The 23,362-nt window shown below is 44.6% G+C and overlaps 2 protein-coding genes across 7 annotated transcripts in view; both read right to left on the reverse strand.

Annotated features, from left to right (window-relative positions):
- The window catches only part of LOC144892216 (uncharacterized), a 256,345-nt gene that overhangs the window by 20,126 nt on the left and 212,857 nt on the right, over positions 1–23,362 (reverse strand). The gene's annotated exons all lie outside the window — the stretch shown is intronic.
- The window catches only part of LOC137418206 (uncharacterized), a 55,351-nt gene that overhangs the window by 20,126 nt on the left and 11,863 nt on the right, over positions 1–23,362 (reverse strand). Inside the window, exons 2-3 of one of the 6 annotated variants that reach the window (XM_078777676.1) lie at positions 2,896–3,058; positions 2,623–2,772 (exon numbers count right to left, since the gene is read on the reverse strand). The exons of 1 other annotated variant lie outside the window; for it this stretch is intronic. In XM_078777676.1, coding sequence (XP_078633802.1) covers positions 2,623–2,680 — 58 coding nt within the window. In that variant the 5' untranslated portion in view covers positions 2,681–2,772; positions 2,896–3,058. Of the gene's footprint in view, positions 1–2,622; positions 3,059–9,436; positions 13,904–19,582; positions 19,981–23,362 lie in introns of those variants that run through there. 4 more of the 6 variants (XM_078777681.1, XM_078777677.1, XM_078777680.1 and 1 more) reach the window with 4 other exon arrangements.

Consider the following 23,362-nt stretch of genomic DNA (forward strand, 5'->3'; position numbering starts at 1 on the left):
TTGATCCTCTGTCGGAATTTTTCTGATAAATAAATATGAGTTATTGTCTCAAATGTAAAAAGAAAACTAAATCTAAAAATATCTCTTATGTTAAAGCTAAAAATAATAGAGTTTATCAAAAAGGAATATGTCAAGTGTGTGGCTCTAAAAAGTGCCAATTCATCTCTCCTAAAAGAGGAGGAGACATACAAAGGTTTCTCTCAGGAAGTAAATTTACGACAACTGGAATTCCAGGGGAATTACATCTACCTGGATATTCGTTCTGTGGTCCTGGAACAAACCTAGATAAAAGATTAGATGAGGCTGACAATCCTAAATCTTGGTCTAAACCTAAAAATAGGGTTGATGAAGTGTGTATGAAGCATGATATTGCTTATGGGAAAACCACTACATTGGATGAAAAACATGAAGCAGACAGAGAAATGTTATATAATTTGTCTTTGATACAAAATCCTACATTGAGAGAGAAAGTTGATAGGTTTATTGTTAAAAAAATGATAAGTGTCAAATTGAAACTTGGTCTTGGTTATTCCTCAAAAAACTATTAGTCTCCAATGATGTTATCAAGACTGAGGAGCTTTTGGCTAATGAATTACACAAACCTATAATCACAAAGTTTAAAAGAAGGAAAGTTTATTCTAAATACACCGACCACATATGGTCCGCTGATTTAATTGAATTGAATAATGACAGGGGATACAGGTATGCTTTAACCGTTATTGATTTGAGGAGTAGATTTACCTGGGTTGTCCCTTTAAAAAATAAAAGGGGTGATACTTTAATGTTAGCCTTTAAGTTAATATTTGATAGGGATAAAAGAAAACCAAATAAACTGTGGACCGATGAGGGAACAGAGTTCTACAACAAAATATTCATGAAATTTCTTAAGGGGAAGGGTATTAAATTATACAGCACCTTTAATGAAGGAAAGGCAGTTGTTATTGAGCGTTTTAATCGTACTTTAAAAGAGAAATTATATAAAAAATTTACACAACTCGGTTCTCAAAAATGGGTGTATTTAATTCAGGATATTGTAGATAATTACAATAATACAGTTCATTCATCAACAAAATCAAAACCATCAGAAACATTTACAAAATTAGAATATGAAAAGGAGATTAATTTGAGAAAGCCCAAGTTCAAAGTTGGTGATATTGTAAGGATATACAAATGGAAAAGTCATTTTGAGAAAGGTTATACACAAAAATGGACTCATGAATTATTTAAAATCATCTATCTATAATTCCAGTAATCTCTGTCTGTACGTCTGTACGTCTGTACGTTTGTTTGTCTGTGACCGCTGTTTCTCGACAACCACGGGTCCGATATACTTTTAACTTGCCAGGTATATTGCTGGGGACCCGAGGATGTGCCTTTTCAAGGTTTCATATTAATCGGACAATTACTTACCGAGCTATGTCCAAAAAACGATTCAACCAATCAGAGAGCAGCGAACGATCGCGTGTGCCGAACGTGGCGGGCACACTCTGCCTCGGATGGCACATTTGAGAGCGTATTCATTTATTTCACGTTTGCAAACTATGTTGGCGTTAAACTATGTTTTACAACTAATAAAAACGAATTTGCGTTTCATTCGCTTTCCTGCGCGTTTGTGCACGCGATGGCGATTTCTTTACCAAACTCCGGAAGCCGTTCGCTTTGGACCAAACCATTGCATGTAAATAGAGGGGGGGGATTGTCACCACTCGCAAGCCGTTCGCTTTGGACCAAACCATTTCATGTAAATAGAGGGGGCGGGGGGGGATATAATTTTAGATATAGATATAGTACGGGCATGCCCTAGTTGATGTAATGGATACAGTCCCTTGGACCTACAAATTATATGATTTAAATGGAGAAGAAATCTTGGGTTCATTTTACTCGCAAGAATTACAAAAAACAAAGCTAATAATTCATTAAACAACATTTCTATTCACCCCACCCAGATTAGCTAATTTAATTCGTGATAATAAATAAAAAAAAATTAAATAAATAAAAAATCATAAGCCACGCCCACACCGACCCCGCCCACACAGACCCCGCCCACACAGACCCCGCCCACACCCATCACCCCCCACCCCCCGTGCGTTCCCCCACCCTTGATCCCCCCTCATCCCACCCCCACCTTCCCCACACACACAAGGGGAGGGGAGGGGTGGGATGGGGGGGAATCAAAGGTGGGGGAACGCACCCTCCCTTCCTTCTAACCTTTATTCTTTTCTTGTAATTAATAATTAAATAATTGTAAACAAAACAAATATATATAAATAATAGTGAAAACATTAAAAGCTTCATATTACTAAAACATTTTCCTTGAGGTATTATACATTCAACTTCTTCCCAGCACAAGTTATCAATTTGTTCCCAGCACAAGTCAAAGACAGCAGATGTGTTGAGTTTTTGAATCTCTTCCTGAAGACAAGAGGACAAGAGGGGAGAGAAAATATTACACACACACACACACACACACACACACATACACACATACACACATACACACACACACATACACACATACACACACACACACACACACACACACACACACACACACACACACACACACACATATACACACACACACACACACACACAAGGATATGAGGATATTGGGATACATACCTCTAAAAAATCGAGCTTTGTGTTCAAGTGGTCGAGTTGAAAATTTCGGGTACCACATGTTGACGGGAAATAACCACTCTTTGGAAAATCAAAAGCATCCCACTCAAAGCCGTGGTTGTGGTTGTGGTCATCTGTTGATGGTGTTATATTCTTTCAAAAAAGAAAGAAAAAACGTTAATAATTTCTCCTAAAAGATACATTGTATTGACAATGAATAAATAAATGACAGCTCCCGTTTAATGGTACCAATCAGAGAAATGAATAATTAATTACCTGAGACAAACTCCGATGGTGATCATCTTCTAAGAATGGTGAAACATCGAATTCATTCAATCTGTGAGGCAGGTCGCTCCAACCCGTGTTCAATTCGTTGTAAACCTCTTGTGGAACAACTTGAAACTCTGTCAAGACCAGGTCATTTTGAAAACCTGAATTGCTGTAATAAAAAAATATATCATGAGTTATATAAATTTAAATTAATCACATACAAAGCTCTCACCAACAGTTCAATTCTGATTGAAACTTACCCTTGTGAGTATTCTTCATCAGAGTAGAGAGTGAAATAAGACATGTTGATGCTCATGTTCTTCGGTTCGTAATGATAAAAACAGCACGGCAACACGACCTTTATAATGACCAAAATGTATTTTCGGGAACAGAACTCAGCTTTAACATTTCGAGGAAACAGGAAATAAGACTATGAAAACTTTCTGGGAAGTTATCCAAGTCAGTGAAACAACGTCATTTCTCAAAAGCGAATAATTAATTTTAAAAAGGTTTGAGTATGGTGATGGAAGTTGGAGGAGAATTAAATTATTTCCCACGCATAAACAAATATTCGTAGGGTCGTTGTTTGAGTGGGTTATATTCACCAGATGATATTAAGAGTAAAAGGTTAAAAGGTCCATAAGGTCAGAAGGATCACAGGTTCACACAGCATTGTTTAAGTGGTCTAATGAATAAGGATAACATGTCAAAAGGTTAGAAGGTTCGTAAAGAACAGGGTGGGAGAAATAGAGGTGTTTAGGGTCAATGAGGGAATGGAAAAATTAATATGGAAGTGAATGGGTCAATGTTTGAGTGGGTCAAAGATTAATCTGCCAGATGATATGTAGAAAAGGGATGATAGGTCTATAAGAGAAAACAAATGTTTGTAGTGTTTGAGTGGTCTAATGAACAACATTAAGGATAGGTACTACAGACAAAAGGTTCATAAAGATGAGGGTGGGAGAAATAGAGGTGTTTTGGGATAATGAGGGAGGGGAAAATTTAACATGTAAGTCAATGGGAAAATGAGGTGTCCCAGAAGCAACATATCTCTCCTACTCATGGGCATTGAGGAAGTTAGGAGTGGAGGAATGGTTGATCAGAGTAGTGATGGCAATGTGCGGAAGAGCACGCACAGCTGTAAGGACAAAGGATGGGAACAGTGGTGAGTTTGAGGTGATGGTGGGAGTGCATCAGGGGTCGGTAGTAAGTCCACTAGCCTTTGTAGCTGTGATGGAGGTGCTGGCTCCGAATGTAAAGGAGGGTTTACCGTGGGAGTTGTTGTTTGCAGAGGATCTGGTGTTTATTGAGGAAAGTATGGATGGATTGAAGGAGAAGATGAACAAGTGGAAGGAATGTATGGAGACAAAAGGTCTGAAGGTGAATATCGGAAAAACGAAGGTGATGGCAGGTGGTAAAGCATGCGGTGACATGGAAAGAACTGGGAAGTGGCCGTGTGCTGTGTGCAGGATGGGTGTCGGAGTGAACTCCATTCAATGTACAATGTGCACTGATTGGGTTCAACAAAATTGTCGTGGTCTGCGAGGGTCATTAACCAGTGTGGTAGCTACATTCAATAGTAAGGTGTGCACAGAGGGAGCTGCAGATGGAGGAAATGTTGAGTTGGATCTTGGAGACGGCATGAAGCTGGACGGTGTGAAAACATTTTGCTACCTTGGAGACATGCTGAATGGAGAAAGTGGATCAGACTCGGCAACGATTGCTGGAGTGAGATGTGCATGGAAGAAGTTTCGGGAACTGAGTGGCGTGCTGACGAGGAGGGGAGTGTTGTTGAAGCAGAAGGGAAAGGCTGGGATTGACTTTGGCTGCGATTCCGCGATATTCTCGCATAAAGTTGGAAAATATCGCATACAATTTTGGCCAGAGCGATAACCAAAAAAAAAAAAAAAAAAATCACATGGAGCGTGTCAGTTGTCGCGGTATAGTTTTCAGGCGAAACAGGCTGAAATCGTGTACTTACTACTGCTTTTGTCAGGTCTGGAAGTTGTCAAAGACGAAGCTATTCTCAACTGTAAACAGACCGTAGCCATTTTAATTTCACTTTCACGCTTTACGGTAGCCGTGACAATATTTTGCGGCATTAAACGACGGCTTTTCGGCAACCATGTGTTCGCTGTGTGCAGTAGTTTCTGGATTACGCTTTTCCGAAAATGCCGCCGAAAAAGAGACCTACGCAACCACAGCCTGATGGGCAAAGCATAAAACGATTCTTCATAGGTACCAGCAGTAGTTCTAACACCGAGGTAAACCAGGATGATCCAGCAAGTGACTGTGTGCAGGGCGAAAGCGGGACAGTGGCCAGGGCCACCACAGTGCAGACATCTACTTCCGGCAAAACTTTAATAACGTTTCAAGATAGCTGGGTCCTTAAATTCGGAGACTGGCTGAAATATGATGCCAATCAGAACAAAATGTATTGTTCACTGTGTAGATCAGAGAAGTTGGTCAACAGTCTAAGTGAAGGTACAGATAATTTCAAAACGACTACAATAACCCGACATATATCGTCATCTGATCACCAACGAGCGATTGCAGCACCACTGGCGAGAACAAATCTTCAACTCACGGTTGAGAGGGCTAAATCAAAAGAAGAGGAAAGTATTTTGACGTGTCTGAAAGTGGTGTATTGGATGTCGAAGGAAGCAATTCCCCTGTCTAAGTATAACAGCTTGCTGACCTTGTTGTCAGAGCTTAATACCACAAATCTGGAGAATTTAAAAGTGAACAAACATGTGACATATGCGAGTTATAAATCAGCCTGTGGTTTTCTGGATGCCATTTCCACAACAATTGACAAATCCGTCAGCGAGAAGCTCCACAAGTCATCTGCCATTGCAATTATGACGGACGAGAGTACAGACATTGCTGTAAAACAGGTCTCACAGTTCACTCCCAAGCCTACAATGACCACCTACAACACTACAAAGATGCCCTCTCCCACGCCCGCTCCGCGTACTACTCTCAAATTATCCACTCTGGCTCCGGAAACCCAAAAGCACTCTTCTCGACAATAAACAAACTCCTCCGCCCCCTGGACACCACCACCCAGTCATTCACAGTAGACAACTGCATCTCCTTCCTTTCTTTCTTCCAACACAAAATTGACATCTACAACAGCTTGACCACCGCCACACCCGCTCCCCCTCCAACCACCTGCCCCCCTTATCCTGCCTTCCCCTGTCTCAATTCTCCCCTGTCTCCCCTACTGACCTCTCTGAACTCCTCATAGGAATGAAAACTGCCACCTGCACTCTTGACCCCATCCCCTCCAGCTTTGTCAAGGCCTCCCTCCCTGCTCTCTCTCCATTTATCATTGCAACAATAAACTCCTCCCTGTCTACAGGCATCGTCCCACCATCCCTCAAAATTGCTGCTGTTACCCCCATTCTAAAAAAACCTGGTCTAAACCCTGACACCCTAAATAACTTCAGACCCATCTCCAACCTACCCTTTCTGTCAAAAGTTTTGGAACGCGCTGTAGCCGCTCAACTCAAACATCACCTCTCTGCCAATAACCTGTATGAAACATTCCAATCCGGATTCCGCTCCAACCACAGTACTGAAACTGCTCTCCTAAAAATCACCAACGACCTTCTCCTCTCCTCTGACGCTGGCAACCTCAACATTCTCGTCCTCCTCGACCTCAGCGCTGCCTTTGACACCATTCGATCACACCATCCTCCTCACCCGACTTGAATCCACCTTTAACGTTGCCGGCACTGCCCTCTCTTGGATTAAATCATACCTCTCTGACAGACGCCAGTTCATCTCCATCAATAACTGCAAATCCCCCACTGCTCCCCTCCCCCAAGGTGTCCCCCAAGGTTCAGTTCTTGGCCCCCTCCTCTTCATCCTTTACCTGTCCCCCCTCGGTCACTTAATCCGCCGTCATGGTCTCCAATTCCACTGCTTCGCCGATGACATCCAGCTTTTCATCTCCACCAAGTCCGTCTCCACCGACACCCACTCTATCCTGACAAACTGCATCTCTGAAATAAAATCCTGGCTTCAAATCAACTTCCTCAAACTTAACTGTGATAAATCTGAAATAATCATCATTGGCCCAAAAACGCTCACAAAATCCACCCATAACTTTGCCCTCAACATCGACGGTATCCCAGTATCCACCTCCCCTCTCATCCGGAATCTTGGCGTCATCTTTGACCAAACCCTCTCCTTCGACAAATACACTAAACAGATCACAAAGACAGCCTTCTTTCACCTGAAAAACATCGCCCGTCTCCGCTCATCCCTCTCCTCCACGGCTGCAGAAACCCTCATCCACGCCTTCATCACCTCCCGTCTGGACTACTGCAATAGCCTCCTCTATGGTTCACCCTCAACAATCACCAATAAACTCCAATACATTCAGAACTCCGCTGCCCGTCTACTCACCCATTCCCGGACCCGTGACCACATCACCCCCGTCCTTTACAAGCTTCACTGGCTCCCCATCTCCCAGAGAATCCAGTACAAAATCCTCCTCTTGACCTACAAAGCCCTCCATAACCTGGCCCCATCCTACCTGGCTGACCTCCTCTCCAGACACACTCCCACCCGCAACCTCCGCTCTGCTGGTACCAACCTCCTGACCCCCCCCCCCCCCCCAATCCGGACCAAATTCAGATCCTGGGGGGACAGGGCCTTCTCCATCGCTGCTCCCACCCTCTCGAACTCACTACCTCACACCATCAGAGACTCCTCCTCACTCACCACATTCAAAACATCACTCAAGACCCACCTGTTCAGCACTGCATTCAACATTCAACCCACAGCATTTAACCCCTGACTATCACTTCTCCTTCTCCCTCCTTTTGCTTTAAATATTTCCCTATTGATTCGTCTTTTTGCAATTGTTGTTTTCACGTTTTGTTATGCATTATGTTTTGCACTCTGTCAAAGCGCCTTTGGGCTTCATGAAAAGCGCTATACAAAATAAATGAATTATTATTATTATTATTACATCACAAGCTGTGTGTAACAGCCAGAGTTTTGGATCCAAAAACTATGACGCCCTTCACTCTATTTTTGACGGATCTGCATATCACTTCGGCAACGGGAAGTGGCATCTTTAAAGCCATCCAACAACATCTATCAGAGGAAGATTCCCGTGGCCCAAGTATCAGGTAAAAACTTTACTTTTTTTTCCTTTCGATTATCAGTAAAATGGTTTCAATTTTCATGCATAATCAGAGAAAATCTTTTATGTCAAAAGTAATTACTGTTCAGATAACAAACTGAATATTTACTATTTTGTAAAGAAAACGTGCTGACTGTTCGTGTTTAGTGTTAAAAACTAAACTGATAAACTCTAAAAGTCAATGTGTTGCTGTTTCATATATATATACACCAGCCAATTCATGTTAAGTATATGCATGGGTTTCCCTTTTAATTTAATTTCAATTTTAATTTAATTTTGCATAATCCCATCGTGTTTGGAAAAAATCTCTGTTTTGTACGCAGGGAGATTTTCTCCCATTGCTAAAATCCTCCAGGATAATCCCTGGAAAGGTGTATGCTGCATGTGAGAAATGTTATGATTTCTGGGAGCGAGACATAGCAGAGTGAAGTAATGAACTTCACTGAAGAAGTGGGAGTAATGAACGAAGAGCAGCAACGAAGACTGGAAAGGGTGGAAAAGCGAATGGTTCGGTGGATGTGCGGAGTATCGTTGAGAGAGAGGAAGGCAAATGATCAATTGCGAAAGATGGTGGGAATAGAGTCTGTGATGGATGCTTTGAACAGAAACAGGTTGAGCTGGTTTGGTCATGTGTTGAGGAAGGATGAAAGTGACTGGTTGAGAAGAGTGATGGAAATGAATGCAGAAGGAGGTAGAGGACGGGGAAGACCGAGAAAGACTTGGCTAACGGTGGTGGAAGAAGAAATGCAGGCAAGGGGATTAACAAGGGGAGATGCTGAAAATAGGGCAAAATGAAGAAGATTGTCAAGGGGCCCGCAAGGCTAACCCCCGCTCTTGCAGGGAAAATGGCCTTAAAATGACTGTTGTTGTTGTTGCATGCGCAATGTGCATACACACGGACGTGCGTTGGTATGAGGTAAGAACATCGCGGACTAAAATCGCGATTTGTTTGAAGAAATCAGAATAAATTTAGCAACAAAGACAACATGAATGTTTTCATATGAATCTCGTTTCACAGAACTTATCAGTTGTAATCAGTTGATGAAGCATGTTGCGTCGCAAAACAAAGGACAAGACCAGAACTGAAAGACAAAAAGACGCGAGTGCATGCGTATAATTTTATGACTGGTCGAATTTGTTCGCGCATATTGCAACGGATATCCTCATGATTCTACACGTCGCAGCTGGTGACCACACTGTGGTCATTTTTCTCTTGTTAAAAGAGGGAGAACCCTGCGTCCGGAACAATTGATGTCAGGAATGAGATTCTAATATGGGGCGCTATAAGCGGCACACCAAAAATTGTAAGGTGTGTAGGATGAACTTGGACTTAAAAAAATTGTCCAGCTTTGTCAAGTCAAGGTGAGCAGGATCAAGTGGGCTTACTTGAGGAGGATATGGAGGAGCTAATGGCCCAGGAAGCTGTACATGAATGTAACATTGTGGGAGAAGGACCAGGAAGTGCAGCAGTGATGGTGCTGATTGCGATCGAGGACCCAAGCCTCCTCTCTCAAGATGAGGAAGTTGTTGTGGTAGGAGGAGACCTAAATGGACATGTGGGAAGGAGTATAGACGGTTTTGAGGGGTTTTTTGTTTTTGTTTTTTTTGGATACAACATCGAGGCTTGCGAAAGAGCTAACATTAATCACATGAAAAGTCAAACTGACACATAAAACACAAAATAAGGGGAGCGGTAGACAAGATGGGGACAGAGGGGGAAGGACACAAACACAACATTTGAGAGCAGGGACATCGAGAGAAGTGTGGGAGGGAGAGGGCTTGGGGGGAGATGGGAGAGGTATAAAACATATGGACCCTGCAAGGACTTCCAGGAAAGAAGTTGGAATTTCATAAAAGTGTATCTGGGGTGAATTAGCGGGGGTAGAAAAGGTCAAGGTTTTGGATCCACCAGCCCCTGGACAAGGCAGCACCAATGGCACGGAATAGTGGGTCACCTTGTCATCGCAGTCTGGCAGCGACCATTTGATGTTGTTGATTACCGTAGTCATCTTATGGCACAGATGACGGTGAAAATGGAGGAGAGCCAGGCTGGCTGGCATAAAGGGTGACATGCATGAGGTTAGGTGTGGTGAGGAAGAATGTGAACGTAATGAGATGAGGGCAGGTGAGGCTGGAATGATTGAGGAGATAAATGAGATTAAACAAGAGGTAAATTAACCCAAACAGGGAGTAAAAGGACTTGCAGATGGGCAAAAAGAACTGAACGAGCAAATCAGAAGAAATGCAGGATCTAAGGACAGCTCAGAAGGATGTAAAAAGGGAAATGTTGGCAAGTAAGAAGGAATGTAAAATTGGACATGATGACCAAACACAGAAGACAGAAAAAATGGGACGAACAATGGAGAAGATAGAACGGAAAATGAAAAACGAATGGAAGACACTAAAGTAATCTCAGAAGAAGAACCAAAGGATTCAAATCGGGAAATAATAAAGATAAAAGATGAAATGGATAAAGGCAAAGAAGAATGATTAGAGACAAGCTGGAGGGCAAAGAATGTGAAGGAAGAGATCATGGAATGTGCAGCAAAAAGTGTAAAGATCAGGATAACGCATGCCAGGTGCAGGTGGAGAGGATCTGAGCGATCAAAGCGGACCACGACGAGGTGAGGCTGTGTCAGCTGGAGCGAATGCATGGTGTGAAAGGGTGTGTGCCGGGAGCATGCAGAGTGGAGTGCATGAATGCGCGAGAGTACGGGTCATGCACAGACCCAGACATGGGTAACCGTTAGCTTGACTAACAGGAGGGTTGAGCCGCCCGAGCGTGAAAAATATAAAATGGCTGTATGTTCTGGTCCTGTGTGCGGGAGATTAAAAAGAACAAGTTTGTAATCCGTTCTGGAACAACGGAGGTCAGAGTTCAATGCACTGCATGTCACGGTGTGTGAATGGTCCATGCCGGGAGAAATGCCCGTGTGCAGATGATTGAACAAAGATTTCCCAAGGAATGGTGTGCGGCTGAGCGTGCGTGGCACGGATGGTGCACCTGACATGAATGACAAATTCAGCTGTGGAACCTCGACGGGATGGCTCACAAATAAAATCGTGTGTATACTGTCATGGGGTGACCCATGTGTGTGAATGGAGTGAGAATGACTGTGGAGTGCATTGTGTGAAGAAATGGTGTGCGAGGGATCGTGAGACGGCCGGGTGTGAAAGTTGTGTGTGCTCATCCAGGTAGAGGCTTGCGAGCGTGCATTGTTTGGGGGAAGTACCACGGTGCGAGAGAGGGCGTGGTGAAGGTTACAGGGTGGCGCTTATGGGTGTGACGTCCACAGAGGTTCTGCAGCATGAGCAGTGGTGTGGAGAACAGGTCAGAGTTCCCTGCAGGAAATTCGGAGAATGTCGGTGCGAAAATTTTAATTAATTGACAGCTTCAACGACACCCCCTCCTCGTCAGCACGCCACTCAGTTCCCGAAACTTCTTCCATGCACATCTCACTCTTGCAACCGTTGCCGAGTCTGATCCACCGTCTCCATTCAGCATGTCTCCGAGGTAACAAAATGTTTTCGCACCTTCCAGCTTCACGCCATCTCCAAGATCCAACTCAACATTTCCTCCATCTACAGCTCCCTCTGTGCACACCTTACACTTGAATGTAGCTGCCACACTGGTTAATATGACCCTCTCAAACCACTACATTTTTGATGAACCCACTCAGCACACATTGTACATTGAATGGAATTCACTCCGACACCCTTCCTGCACACAGGACACTGCCACTCCCCAGTTCTTTCCACCTCACCACATGCCATCGCCTTCGTTTTTCCGATACTGACCTTCAGACCTTTTGTCTCCATACATTCCTTCCACTTGTTCATCTTCTCCTTCAGTCCATCCATACTTTCTGCAATCAACACCAGATCATCTGCATACAACAACTCCCACAGTAAATCCTCCTTTACGTGCAGCCCCATCACAGCTACAAATAGTCGTGGACTTTGTTCAGACCCCTGATGCACTCCCACCTTCACCTCAAACTCACCACTGTTCCCGTCCTTCGTCCTTGCAGCTGTGTGCGCTTTTGTACATTGACATCACTACTCTGGTCAACCATTCCTCCACTCCTAACTTCCTCAATGCCCATGTCACTACTTCACGTGGAACCCCATAGAATGCTTTCTCCAGATCAACAAACCTAAGAAACAACTTCTTCCTCTTCTCCATGTACTTCTCCTGCAACTGCCTCAAAATAAAAAGCACGTCTGTCGTTCCTCTTCTTGGCATGAATCCAAACTGCATTTCATCAATCTCACTTTCTTTCTTATCCTCCTCTCCAACACCCTTTCCAACACCTTCATTCCATGCTCCAATAACTTTATCGCTCGATATGAGCCACACTCCAGAGGGTCACCTTTCCCCTTGTATAGAGGGACGAGGGTACTCCGTTCCCAATCCACTGGAATGCAGCCTTCTTTCACCACCAGATTGCAGATCTCTGCCATTCTCTTCACACCCCAACTTCCCGCTGCCTTCAACATATCTCCCACAACTCCCGTCGGCCCTCCCGCTTTTCTACTCTTCATTGCTTTTATCGCTTCCTCAACTTCCTTCTCGTTTATTTTCTCTGCTGGTCCTAAAACTGGGTTACTCTCTATGTTGCCATCCCATTGATTCTCTGCATTCAACAGCATTTCCATATATCTCTTCCATCTTCCTTCAATTCCATCTGGGTCCACAACGAGTTGTCCCATTTCATCCTTCAAGCAACTCACCCCCATCACATCACACCTCTCTTTCGCTGTCTGCTTTGCAATCCTGAATACCGCTCTCTGACCCTCTTCCAAATCCAAGCGTTCTCCGAACATTTTCTTACATGCCTCCTTCCTGCACCTTTGCTACCTCTTTCTTTGCAGCCTTCTTGGCTGCCTTATAACTTTCATGCTCTGCCTTTTCGGCACCCATACCCCGAGCCTTCTGCCACTCCTTGAACTTCTTCCTCTTCTCGTCAATCTTCTTTCTAACTTCATCATCCCACCACCATGGTTCCGAGTGCCTCCGTGGTCCTTTTGTCCATCCACATACATCACCAATGGCTACCAACAGACAATCTTTCATTGACATCCAACCACTTTCAAGCTCCACCACATCATCCTCGACCATACTCAGCCTCTATTAATGCCTGCCTCACTGTCACCTCTTTCAACCTCCACACCTTCATTCTCGGTTGGTACTTCACCCGCCGAGCTCTCCTCGCACCTTTCACCCTTATGTCGCAAACAACCAAGTGGTGCTGTGAAACAGCCTCCTCCCTCGTGATCACCTTTGTGTCCCGGAGGTGCCCACTATCTCACCTATGCACCAGCAGGTAGTCAACGGTTGTCGTCGACTCACCTGATGTGTATGCAACAAGCTTTTTATCCTCTTTCTGGAACTGAGTATTAAAAATCAACAAATCAGATGCATCAGCAAACTCCAAAATCCTTTCACCTTCTCCATTTCTCACACCATATCCGTAACCCCCATTAACTCCCTCAAAACCATCAATACTCCTTCCCACATGTCGATTTAGGTCTCCTCCTACCACAACAACTTCCTCATCTTTCACGCTTTCAATCAGCTTCTCTATTGCACACCAGAACTCGTCCTTCTCTTCATCGCTCCGTCCAACCTGCAGAGCATATCCCGAGATGACGTTCACTAAGAGCTTTCCAATCATCATTTTCACCATCATCAACCTTTCACTCACTCTAGTCACACTCACCACACTGTCTGCAAACTCCTCAGAAAACAGGATACCAACACCATTCACACCTTCTGGGCACCCTTGCCACACAAACTTGTATTTCTGTCCCTGCCTACCCTCCACCATTCTCACACCACTTCCCTTCCATCTCGTCTCTTGCACACAACATATGTCCACTCTTCTTCTAACCAATACTTCCACCACTTCTCCTGATCTCCCTGTCATTGTCTCTACATTCCATGTCCCAAACCTCAGAAACCGATCTCCACGTCGGGCATCAGACGTTTCGTTGTCATAAAAGGAGTGATTTCCACCCTTGCTTCGATCGGGTTCCCCACCTTGAGTTTTGACGAGAGAGATTGGGGTCCCCCACGGGGGTACTTCGGGCTGTACCCTGCCCACATGTAGTTGTAATTGGCATGGTTCTATTCTTGAGGCAATGTTTTTGTGGCCGGATGCCCTTCCTGACGCCAACCCTTTTAATCGCCTCTTACGACACGCAGGGATACGGTGTACCTATTCTAAACCCGGGGTACACACCGGGGACACACACCGAGTGTATGCGCATGTGCTATTCAAAAAGGCACCCCAACAACAACAACAACAACAACAACGCAGTCCTCGCACAGAGCTGCTCGTCGCAGCTAAAAAGGCACCCCAACAACAACAACAACAACAACAACAACGCGGTGCTCTCATCGAGCTGCTCATCGCAGCTAAAAACGTGTTTCCTTTTGGTGCCGCACGGTTTGGCAGTGCCAACTGAGGTACGTAGCCTCAATGCACACCCACGTATATTTTTTTTTATGAGATATCGCCTGCAACAAAGCATTCAAGGCCACTCGAGGTGAGGCCTACACAAAGGAAAGTAGAGATATTACACATGAGACAGAAAGGAGGAATCTTTTGACATTCCTCTTGAATTGCGGGAGGTTGGGATGGAGGGGAAAGCAGGATGCAGGCAACGTGTTCCAGAGTGATGCTGTGCAGGGGGGGAAAATCCAGAAGAATACCTTATACATTATAGTCTTACTCTTTGGGACAGTTATAGTGTATGGATGGGAATTGTATAGTGTATGAACTGCATGAACTGCCAAATTATAGTGTATGAACTGCCAAACATGTTGAGCAACTGAACGTGTGCTCAGGTGGAACAACCTGATAGACCCTCAGAGCACATTCCGTTGTAATATCTGTAGAAAGGGCTCAAGGAAGCAACAGAGCGGCAGATTGAGAGAGGTTCCAGGGATGATGTCAATCCCTGTCCCACCAAAATGGCAGCACGTCGCTGGATTCTGTCAAGAAGAGATAGGTAACAGGCTGGAGCACCAGCCCAAATATGGCAATGATACTCCATGACAGGACATATAGTGGCCTTGTGTAGATGGAGCATAGCAGCTTGAGAAAGGTATCACTGAGCACGAAATAAGCTTTAAGGCGCTGGGAGGTGCTTTTAGCTCAACAAGAGATGCACATTTCCCAGCTGTGGTTTGAGCTGATATCCAATCCAAACAGACGGATAACAGGGAGTTCCTGCAAAGGTGAAGAATCCAGAGACAGGGTCGGAAAACAAGTTGATGTTGAACGAGACACAGATACCTTACATATGTGTTATGGACAGGTGATTACTTGCTGTCCCTCATGTGCCACAGAGCTTTGACAATTTGCAAGGAAGTCAGAGATTGTACCAAGCAATTTTCCAGAAATGCCATATAATTTAGCCTTCGAGATGTCAAGAGCAACAACCGTGGCTTCTCCATGACGATCCAAAGCCCGATTCACATTTCCAGTCATTGAATGCTGAGAATTTAATTTACATGTTCAGCCAACGAGTCGACCTTTAATGTCGAAAGCCATGCTGAACATCATTTTGGATGTTGCGGGTTTCCAGATGAGTCATGAGTTGTCGATTTATCAAGGATTCAAACACTTTGCTGATAATGGGTAGAAGGCTAACAGGCCGATAGTTAGTCGGAAAGATCTGATTACTCACCTGAGCCGTTAAAGACAGGGATGACAGAAGCCTGATTTCAGCTAAGTGGAAACACAAACTGACATGCAAAAGCAATACAGTTCGAGAACAGAAGACAGTTCGAGTGAACACATCTTCGAAGCAATTGCAGGGATTCTATCTGGTGGTCGATTTTGAAATGTCAAGCCTTTGAATAATCTTAGCAACTTTCCTGCGTGTGCTGATGACAGTGGAAAGCCTGGTGTCAAGATGGGAAAGACAAAGAGGCAATGCTTGTCTGTGGTCTTCAAGTGTGGAGTTTGCAGCAAAATGCTCAGCAAAGAGGTCGACTTTATCAAAAGAAGAAAGCACTTCAGAGCAATTGAAGAGGACAGGAATCGATGATTGATTATGGTTGAGAATGCTATGAGCAATTCTCCAAAAATCTCGAGAACTGAGATGTTTATTTGAGATAGAATGAGAAACAGATTCTGCATACTGTCGCTTGGCATTCTCTCATACTCGTTTATCATGGTTGTTCGCAAGGTGAAACAAATGATGTGCCTCACTCGAACCAACACAATCATTCTGTTTGAAAAAGTGATTGCGATGACAAGCCAGAGTGAACCACGGCTGTGTTCGTGCAGGCATTTTGTATTTAAGACCTCACACTAATTGCAACAAAAACTCGCTCACTTGTTTTGTGTCCCTGAATATATCCTCATTGACCCAAAAAAAGTCTTCAGAGATCCTCTGGGGGGAAGTTCTCAAATCGGCAAAATCCAATATGGCCACTATCCATCTAATTGACAATTGTTATTTAAAAAATCAAAAGCAAAACAATCATGAGTAATACCACTTTTTATGGGTTTTTGGGGGTCGAGGAATCAAATTCTGATCTTATTTGGGTGATATAAGGTCACAGAAACTCTATGAGGTCACCATCAAGGTCATTTTGGGACAACAAGATAAGAATAATGCATAATGCATCTATGTATTTTTTTTTTTTAGCAGTGGGGAATCTGCTTCTGATCTTATTTTGATGATTAGAGGTCATGCTCATTCTTTATTGGAGTCAAAAAGGATATTCTTGTGCATCTTCTGAAAAGATTTCGTTTTATGTAAAATAAAAATTTGTAAAACAAGTAGTGTTAAGTTCCTAGTAAGAAAGCGTGCAGTAGCAGTAAGAGCAATATTCTTCCATGTTATATATTTTTTTGCAATGGGCATCTTTCAGTTGTGATAATACTAGGGCATGCCCGTACTATATATATATCTAAAATTATATCCCCCCCCCTCTATTTACATGAAATGGTTTGGTCCATTCGCAAAGCCAGTAACGACCACAGAACCCCCCCCCCCCCCCCCTCTATTTACATGAAATGGTTTGGTCCATTCCCAAAGGCAAAGCGAACGGCGAACGGCTAAATCGCCATAGCTCGGTAACTACTTGTCCGATTAATATGAAACCTTGAAAAGGCACATCCTCAGGTCCCCAGCAATATATCTGGCAATTTTAATTGAATTACTATCCGTAATGGCGCACGCGCTCACATGGCGCACGCTGGCGTAATGGCGTAATGGCGCACGCTCACATCGGCCACGCCTACGCAACAACGTGTTCTGTGATTGGCTGGCCTACCCCGCAACCTGTTCTGATTAGTTTGGTAAATAAATCGCCATAGCTCGGTAACTACTTGTCCGATTAATATGAAACCTTGAAAAGGCACATCCTCAGGTCCCCAGCAATATACCTGGAAAGTTTCAAGTATATCGGACCCGTGGTTGTCGAGAAACAGCGGTCACAGACATACACACAGACATACACACAGACATTCACACAGACATTCACACAGAGATTGCTGGAATTATAGATAGATGAAGTGTTTGATGTTTACTAAGTGTAGATAGTGGTTTCTGTTTTCAGCCATGGAGGTATCTGAAGTGTGTGCCATCTGCAAAAAATCTATAGATGAGAGAGGGTCAACGGCATCAACTCTTGGAGAAAAGGGAAGTTCTGCCATCAACCAGGCCAGCAACGCAAGAAAAGACAGCATTCACACTGTGCCTGGAGAAAAGGTACACAAAGACTGTCGCCGCACAGACTGTCACCCACAACAGATAGCCAAGGACACCAAACAAGAAGAGTCAAAGCCAAGCACAAGCAATGACAGACAAGTACTTCGGTCATCTGAGGAGAGGTTCTCTTTCCAGACTGATTGCATTTTTTGTGGTAGACCAGCAACGTTTGGAAGAAAGAGGAAGAAGCAGCAAGTTCTTCAAGTCAAGACCATTGAATTCAAAGAAACGCTCCTGGCAACATGTCGCGAACGAGCAGATGATTGGCCAGGTACTGTCAAGGCGCGAATTCTGCATGTTCATGACCTGCATGATGCAGATGCAGTGTACCATCAGACTTGCAGTGTCAATTTCCACACAAAGAAGCAGATACCCATGGCTCAGCAGATGAACACGGAAATCTCCAAGAGAGCAAAGCTTGGAAGGCCTAAAGCTGATGAGAAGTCTGAAGACCAGCGGAGGGCTCACACGTGGTCGAGGAATGACGGAGCAACAACGTCTGCTATGGCTGCTTTCGATGCCTGCCTGTGCAGAAGTAAACCAGGCAATGCAGGAACTCACAGGGGTGAACTACAACACCGGCGAACAAAACAAGGACATGACCACAGCAAGACAAGCCCGTGACTGGAAGGACACTCTGTCAGTTCTCGAGTAGCTACAAGAGCGAAATCGATTCAGCAATGACTCAAGTCTGCGGAGCTTGCCACTGGAGTCCATGCCCACCCAACTGTTAACGTCGATTCAGCTCAGTCGGTTGGGGAATCGATATTAAGGTCAATGGATAAAAGAACAACAGCTGAGTACACCTTCAAGAAGAAAGACCAAGCAGTCACATTCGGCATGAAGTTGTCTGTCAAGATTGATAGTGATCAAGTCCAGGTTGACCCACAGCTTCTCTTCCAGAGACTAATTACAGTTGCGCAAAAAGCTGATGAACTAGAGTCAGCCTTCAAGCATGAACTATGCAGCTATCTACCAGCGCTCTTTGATTCCTCTCTTTTTCTCAGAGAAGCACACAAGCCAGCCCTTGCTGGTGCCATCAGGGATCTCCTCGGATCTGATGTTCCTGCAATTAACCCCGATGATGACACCCAGTATGTCTTGGATGGGGGAGCACTTCTTCAACGCATCCCATGGTCTCGCAGAGCAACATACAAAGACATCTGTCACCAGTACACGGAATATGTGACGAAGAGGTATGGAAATGCCATTGTCGTGTTCGATGATTATGAGAGCACCAACACAAAGGACATGACACACCAGAGACGATCGAAAGGAAATGCTGGCGCAACTGTGACATTTGCAGCTGACATGCCTCTTACAATGAAGAAGGAGCAGTTCCTTGCAAACAAACAGAATAAGCAGCGATTCATTTTCATGCTGAGTGAAGAGCTGCAGAAGAAAAACTGTGAGACGCACCATGCTTCAGGGGATGCTGACCTCCTGATTGTGCAGAAGGCCGTCCAGTCTGCTGCTGCCACCAACACTGAGCTAGTTGGTGATGACTGATGAGTGATGACACAGACCTCATCCTCCTCATCTACCATGCAAGTCTGGAATCCCATGACATCTTCTTTTGTCCTGAGCCAAAAAATAACAGAAAGAAGCCTCACATTTGGAACATCAAAGCTACAAAACAACGACTTGGTCCAGACATATGCAAACACGTGCTCTTTATACATGCAGTTCTTGGATGCGACACAACATCTCGCCTCCATGGAATAGGAAAGGGAGCGTCTCTCAAGCCATTCAAAGCAAGCAGCGCATTCCGTGACCAGGCCAAGGTGTTTGACACACCTTTTGCTTCCAAGCTGGATGTCGCAGATGCAGGAGCAAAAGCATTGGTGATCCTCTACAATGGAAAACCCACTGACATCTTGGACTTCCTCCGTCATCAGCGCTTCTGTGAGAAGGTGGCTTCAAGCTCATCTCCCGTTCAACCACAGATGTTGCCACCAACAGCAGGAGCAGCAATGTACCACAGCCTGCGTGTGTACCTGCAAGTTCAAGAATGGAAGGGATCGGCAGATGGACTTCGTCCGACTGAGTGGGGGTGGCAGGAGTGTGACGAGGGGCTTGTGCCATTCCAGACAGCCCTAGCTCCTGCTCCTGATAAATTGCTGCAGGTGATCAGGTGCAACTGTCAGGCTGACTGCAGCACCCTGAGATGCACATGCAAGAAAAATAACATTGAGTGTACTCCAGCTTGTGGAAACTGCAGGGGATCTGGCTGCACGAACTCGCTACAGATGCCATATGATGATGATGATAATGATGCCATATGATGATGCTGATGATGCCATGATGATGATGATGATGATGCCATATGATGATGATGATGCCATATGATGATGATGATGATGATGATGATGATGATGCCATATGATGATGATGATGCCATATGATGATGATGATGATGCCATATGATGATGATGCCATATGATGATGCCATATGATGATGATGATGATGCCATATAATGATGATGATGCCATATGATGATGATGATGATGCCATATGATGATGATGATGATGCCATATGATGATGATATATGATGATGATGATGATGATGATGCCATATGATGATGCTGATGCCATATGATGATGATGATGCCGCCATATGATGATGCCGATGATGCCATATGATGATGCTGCCATATGATGATGATGATGCCATATGATGATGCTGCCATATGATTATGATGATGCCATATGATGATGCCGATGATGCCATATCATGATGATGATGCCATATGATGATGATGCCATATGATGATGCCATATGATGATGATGATGATGCCATATGATGATGATGATGCTGCCGGATGATGATGATGATGCCATATGATGATGATGATGCCATATGATGATGATGATGCCATATGATGATGATGATGCCATATGATGATGATGATGCCATATGATGATGATGATGATGATGATGATGATGATGATGATGATGGTGATGGTCAAGTTCTGAATTTCTTTACAAACTTGAATTCTTCATCGATTTAAATCCTCTTCACCAAACATTAAGCATGGCATATACTCATAAGTCATTTGAACAACCATGCAAGAACACTGATTTGTGGCCAAAAAAAAATCCGTTTTTGGTAGGGTTAAACATTGATGATTTTCATAATTTTCCTCCCAGACGATTCCTTAAGACTTTTTTCATGTGATAGAAGACATACACAGGAATCAAAATTCGTTGTTTGTTTTTGTTGCAATTTATGTGAGGTTGCACAGCTATTTTTCGTAAAATGCCTGTACTAAGTGTGTGGTTTCACTTGGTAGGTCCGAGAAGGGAGAAAGAGCTCCGCACCAACAAGGATCCAGTCAGTGACTTCCTTGGCAGTTTCAGATGGGTTGTGACAAAGGAATGAGTTCCAGTTAACATGGGCTAGAAAAGAACGCAAGGCATCCCAGTCAGACTTGCTATGTTGGAAGACAGTTCAATGGACAGGATGAACAACAGTTGATGGTGAAGAAGAAGAAGATACCTGAACTTTGATGTTGACGTAATGAAAGCTTTGTATGTGGTGAGGAGCTCAGAGGTGCCAAGGAAGGACTTCGCACGCTGGAGGATGCCCAGTCGGTGCCTGGCTTTGGAGGCCAGCTTGGAAATGTGGTTTTCCCAGGAAAGATCATGGCAGATCGTGAGACCCAAAAGCTTGATTGACAGAACCTCTTCAGGAGGATTGTTGAGGAAGCAGATGTTTCAGTTGAGAAAGTAGATGGGAGGGTTGTCCAGTCGGTCTTTTCGGAGAGACATCGTGAGAGTGTGAGATTTGTCAGGATTGAAAGACATGTTCCACTTGTTTGACCAGTTTGTGATTTTATCCAGGTCTGCACAGTGAAGAGGCTGCTGCCTGCCTATCTGAGGGTTGAGATATGGAGCGGCAGAGGGTGGAGTCATCAGCATAGAGATACAGAGGATTTTCAAGAGTCAGAGAGATCATTGATGAAGACCAGAAAAAGCACAGGGCCCAGAACACTGCCTTGGGGAACTCCAGCCTGAACAGGAAGAGGAGATGAGAGAAACCCATTCAGGGCCACACATTGACTTCGACTAGAGAGGAGGTCCGCCAGCCATGCGTGGAGATTTCCATGGATACCAAAGGAGGAGAGTTTGGTGAGCAGAGCGGGGTGCCAGAGCGTATCGAAGGCACATGATATGTCGAGGGAGACAGCTTTAATTTCCTGTTTGGCATTGAGGACCTCCATCCATTGTTGAGACATCAGAAGCAGCATGTCCAGAGTAGAGTGACCTGGTCTGAAACCAAATTGATGATCAGAGATCAAGCCATTGGAGAAGAGGAAAGATTTCATATCTGAAGCAATGATGGATTCCATGACTTTGCTGATAATTGGGAGAAGGCTGATTGGTCTGTAGTTGCTAGTATCTGTTTTTGCACCTTTTTGTGTAAAGCAGTGATGTTGGCTGATTTCCAAGCAGATGGCAGTTGACCTTGAGCAAAAGAGAGGGTGAAGGGAACAGAGAGAGGGAGTGAAAGAGCGGAAGAACAGGATTTTAGGACCCGTGGGCTGATGCTGTCAGGTCCAGTTGCAGAATCCGAGTCGAGGGTTGACAGAAACTTTTCCACCTTGTCAGGAGGAAAGGACGCAGAGTCCAGGAGCAGCTGGGTATGACTGGGTACGGTGGGTACAGAGAGGGATGGGTTTGGGACACAAGATTTAGAGACAAACACAGAGTTGAGGCATTCAGCTTTTTCACGTGCGGAGTCAGCTGTGCAGCCGTTTGAGGTAAGGGAGGGGATGGAGGGGGAACAAACACCAGAAACAGATTTGACCAGACGCCACCAGGATTTGGAAGAGGGAGACAGATAAGAGAGTTCGGTCTTGAGAACGGAGAGATATTGTTTCCTGGCTCGCCTGAGGGTGGACACACACTTGTTTCGGGCTTTGTGAAAGGAAATGAGATTTCCTTCCATTGGATTTGCTTTCCAGGAGACGAAGGCGAGTTGTTTCTGGGCATCAGCCTCACCACAAGATTCCGTGTACCATGGACGGGAGGAAGGGTATGACAACTGAAGATGAAATGGGATAAATCTGTGCATGAGAGAGAGCAATTTACTTTGGAAGAATTCCCAGGATGAGTTGATGTCAGACGTGGGAGAGATGGGAGACCAGTCCAGATGATTGATGGCTGCTTGAAGACCGTGCCAGTTGGCCTCAGTGAAACTCCAGACTCGTCAACGCTGAGCAGGCTCCCCGACAATGGTCAGAGAGATGTCCACTTTAACAAGCACATGATCAGATGAGCCGATTGGAGCAGAAGAAGAGCAGCAGACATTTTCAGGGAAGTTAGTCATAACCAAATCCAGAAGAGAAGATGCTCCGTTGACTGAGATCCAGGTCGGGAAATTGACAGATTGTGTCAGTCCCAGTGAGTCGCAGAAGTCTTTGCTGAGGTGCCATGGCTGGTGAGAGAGGTACCCACACCCAGCCAACTGGCATGGTGACAATTGAAGTCGCCACATATGAGGAAGAGAGAGTTGGGATGAGTAGATAGAAGTTGGTCCATATTATCAGCGAGATGAGATGGAGTCATGA

The sequence above is a fragment of the Myxine glutinosa genome, chromosome 5, assembly GCF_964187855.1.
Source record: "Myxine glutinosa chromosome 5, kmMyxGlut1.1, whole genome shotgun sequence".
Lineage (NCBI taxonomy): Eukaryota > Metazoa > Chordata > Myxini > Myxiniformes > Myxinidae > Myxine > Myxine glutinosa.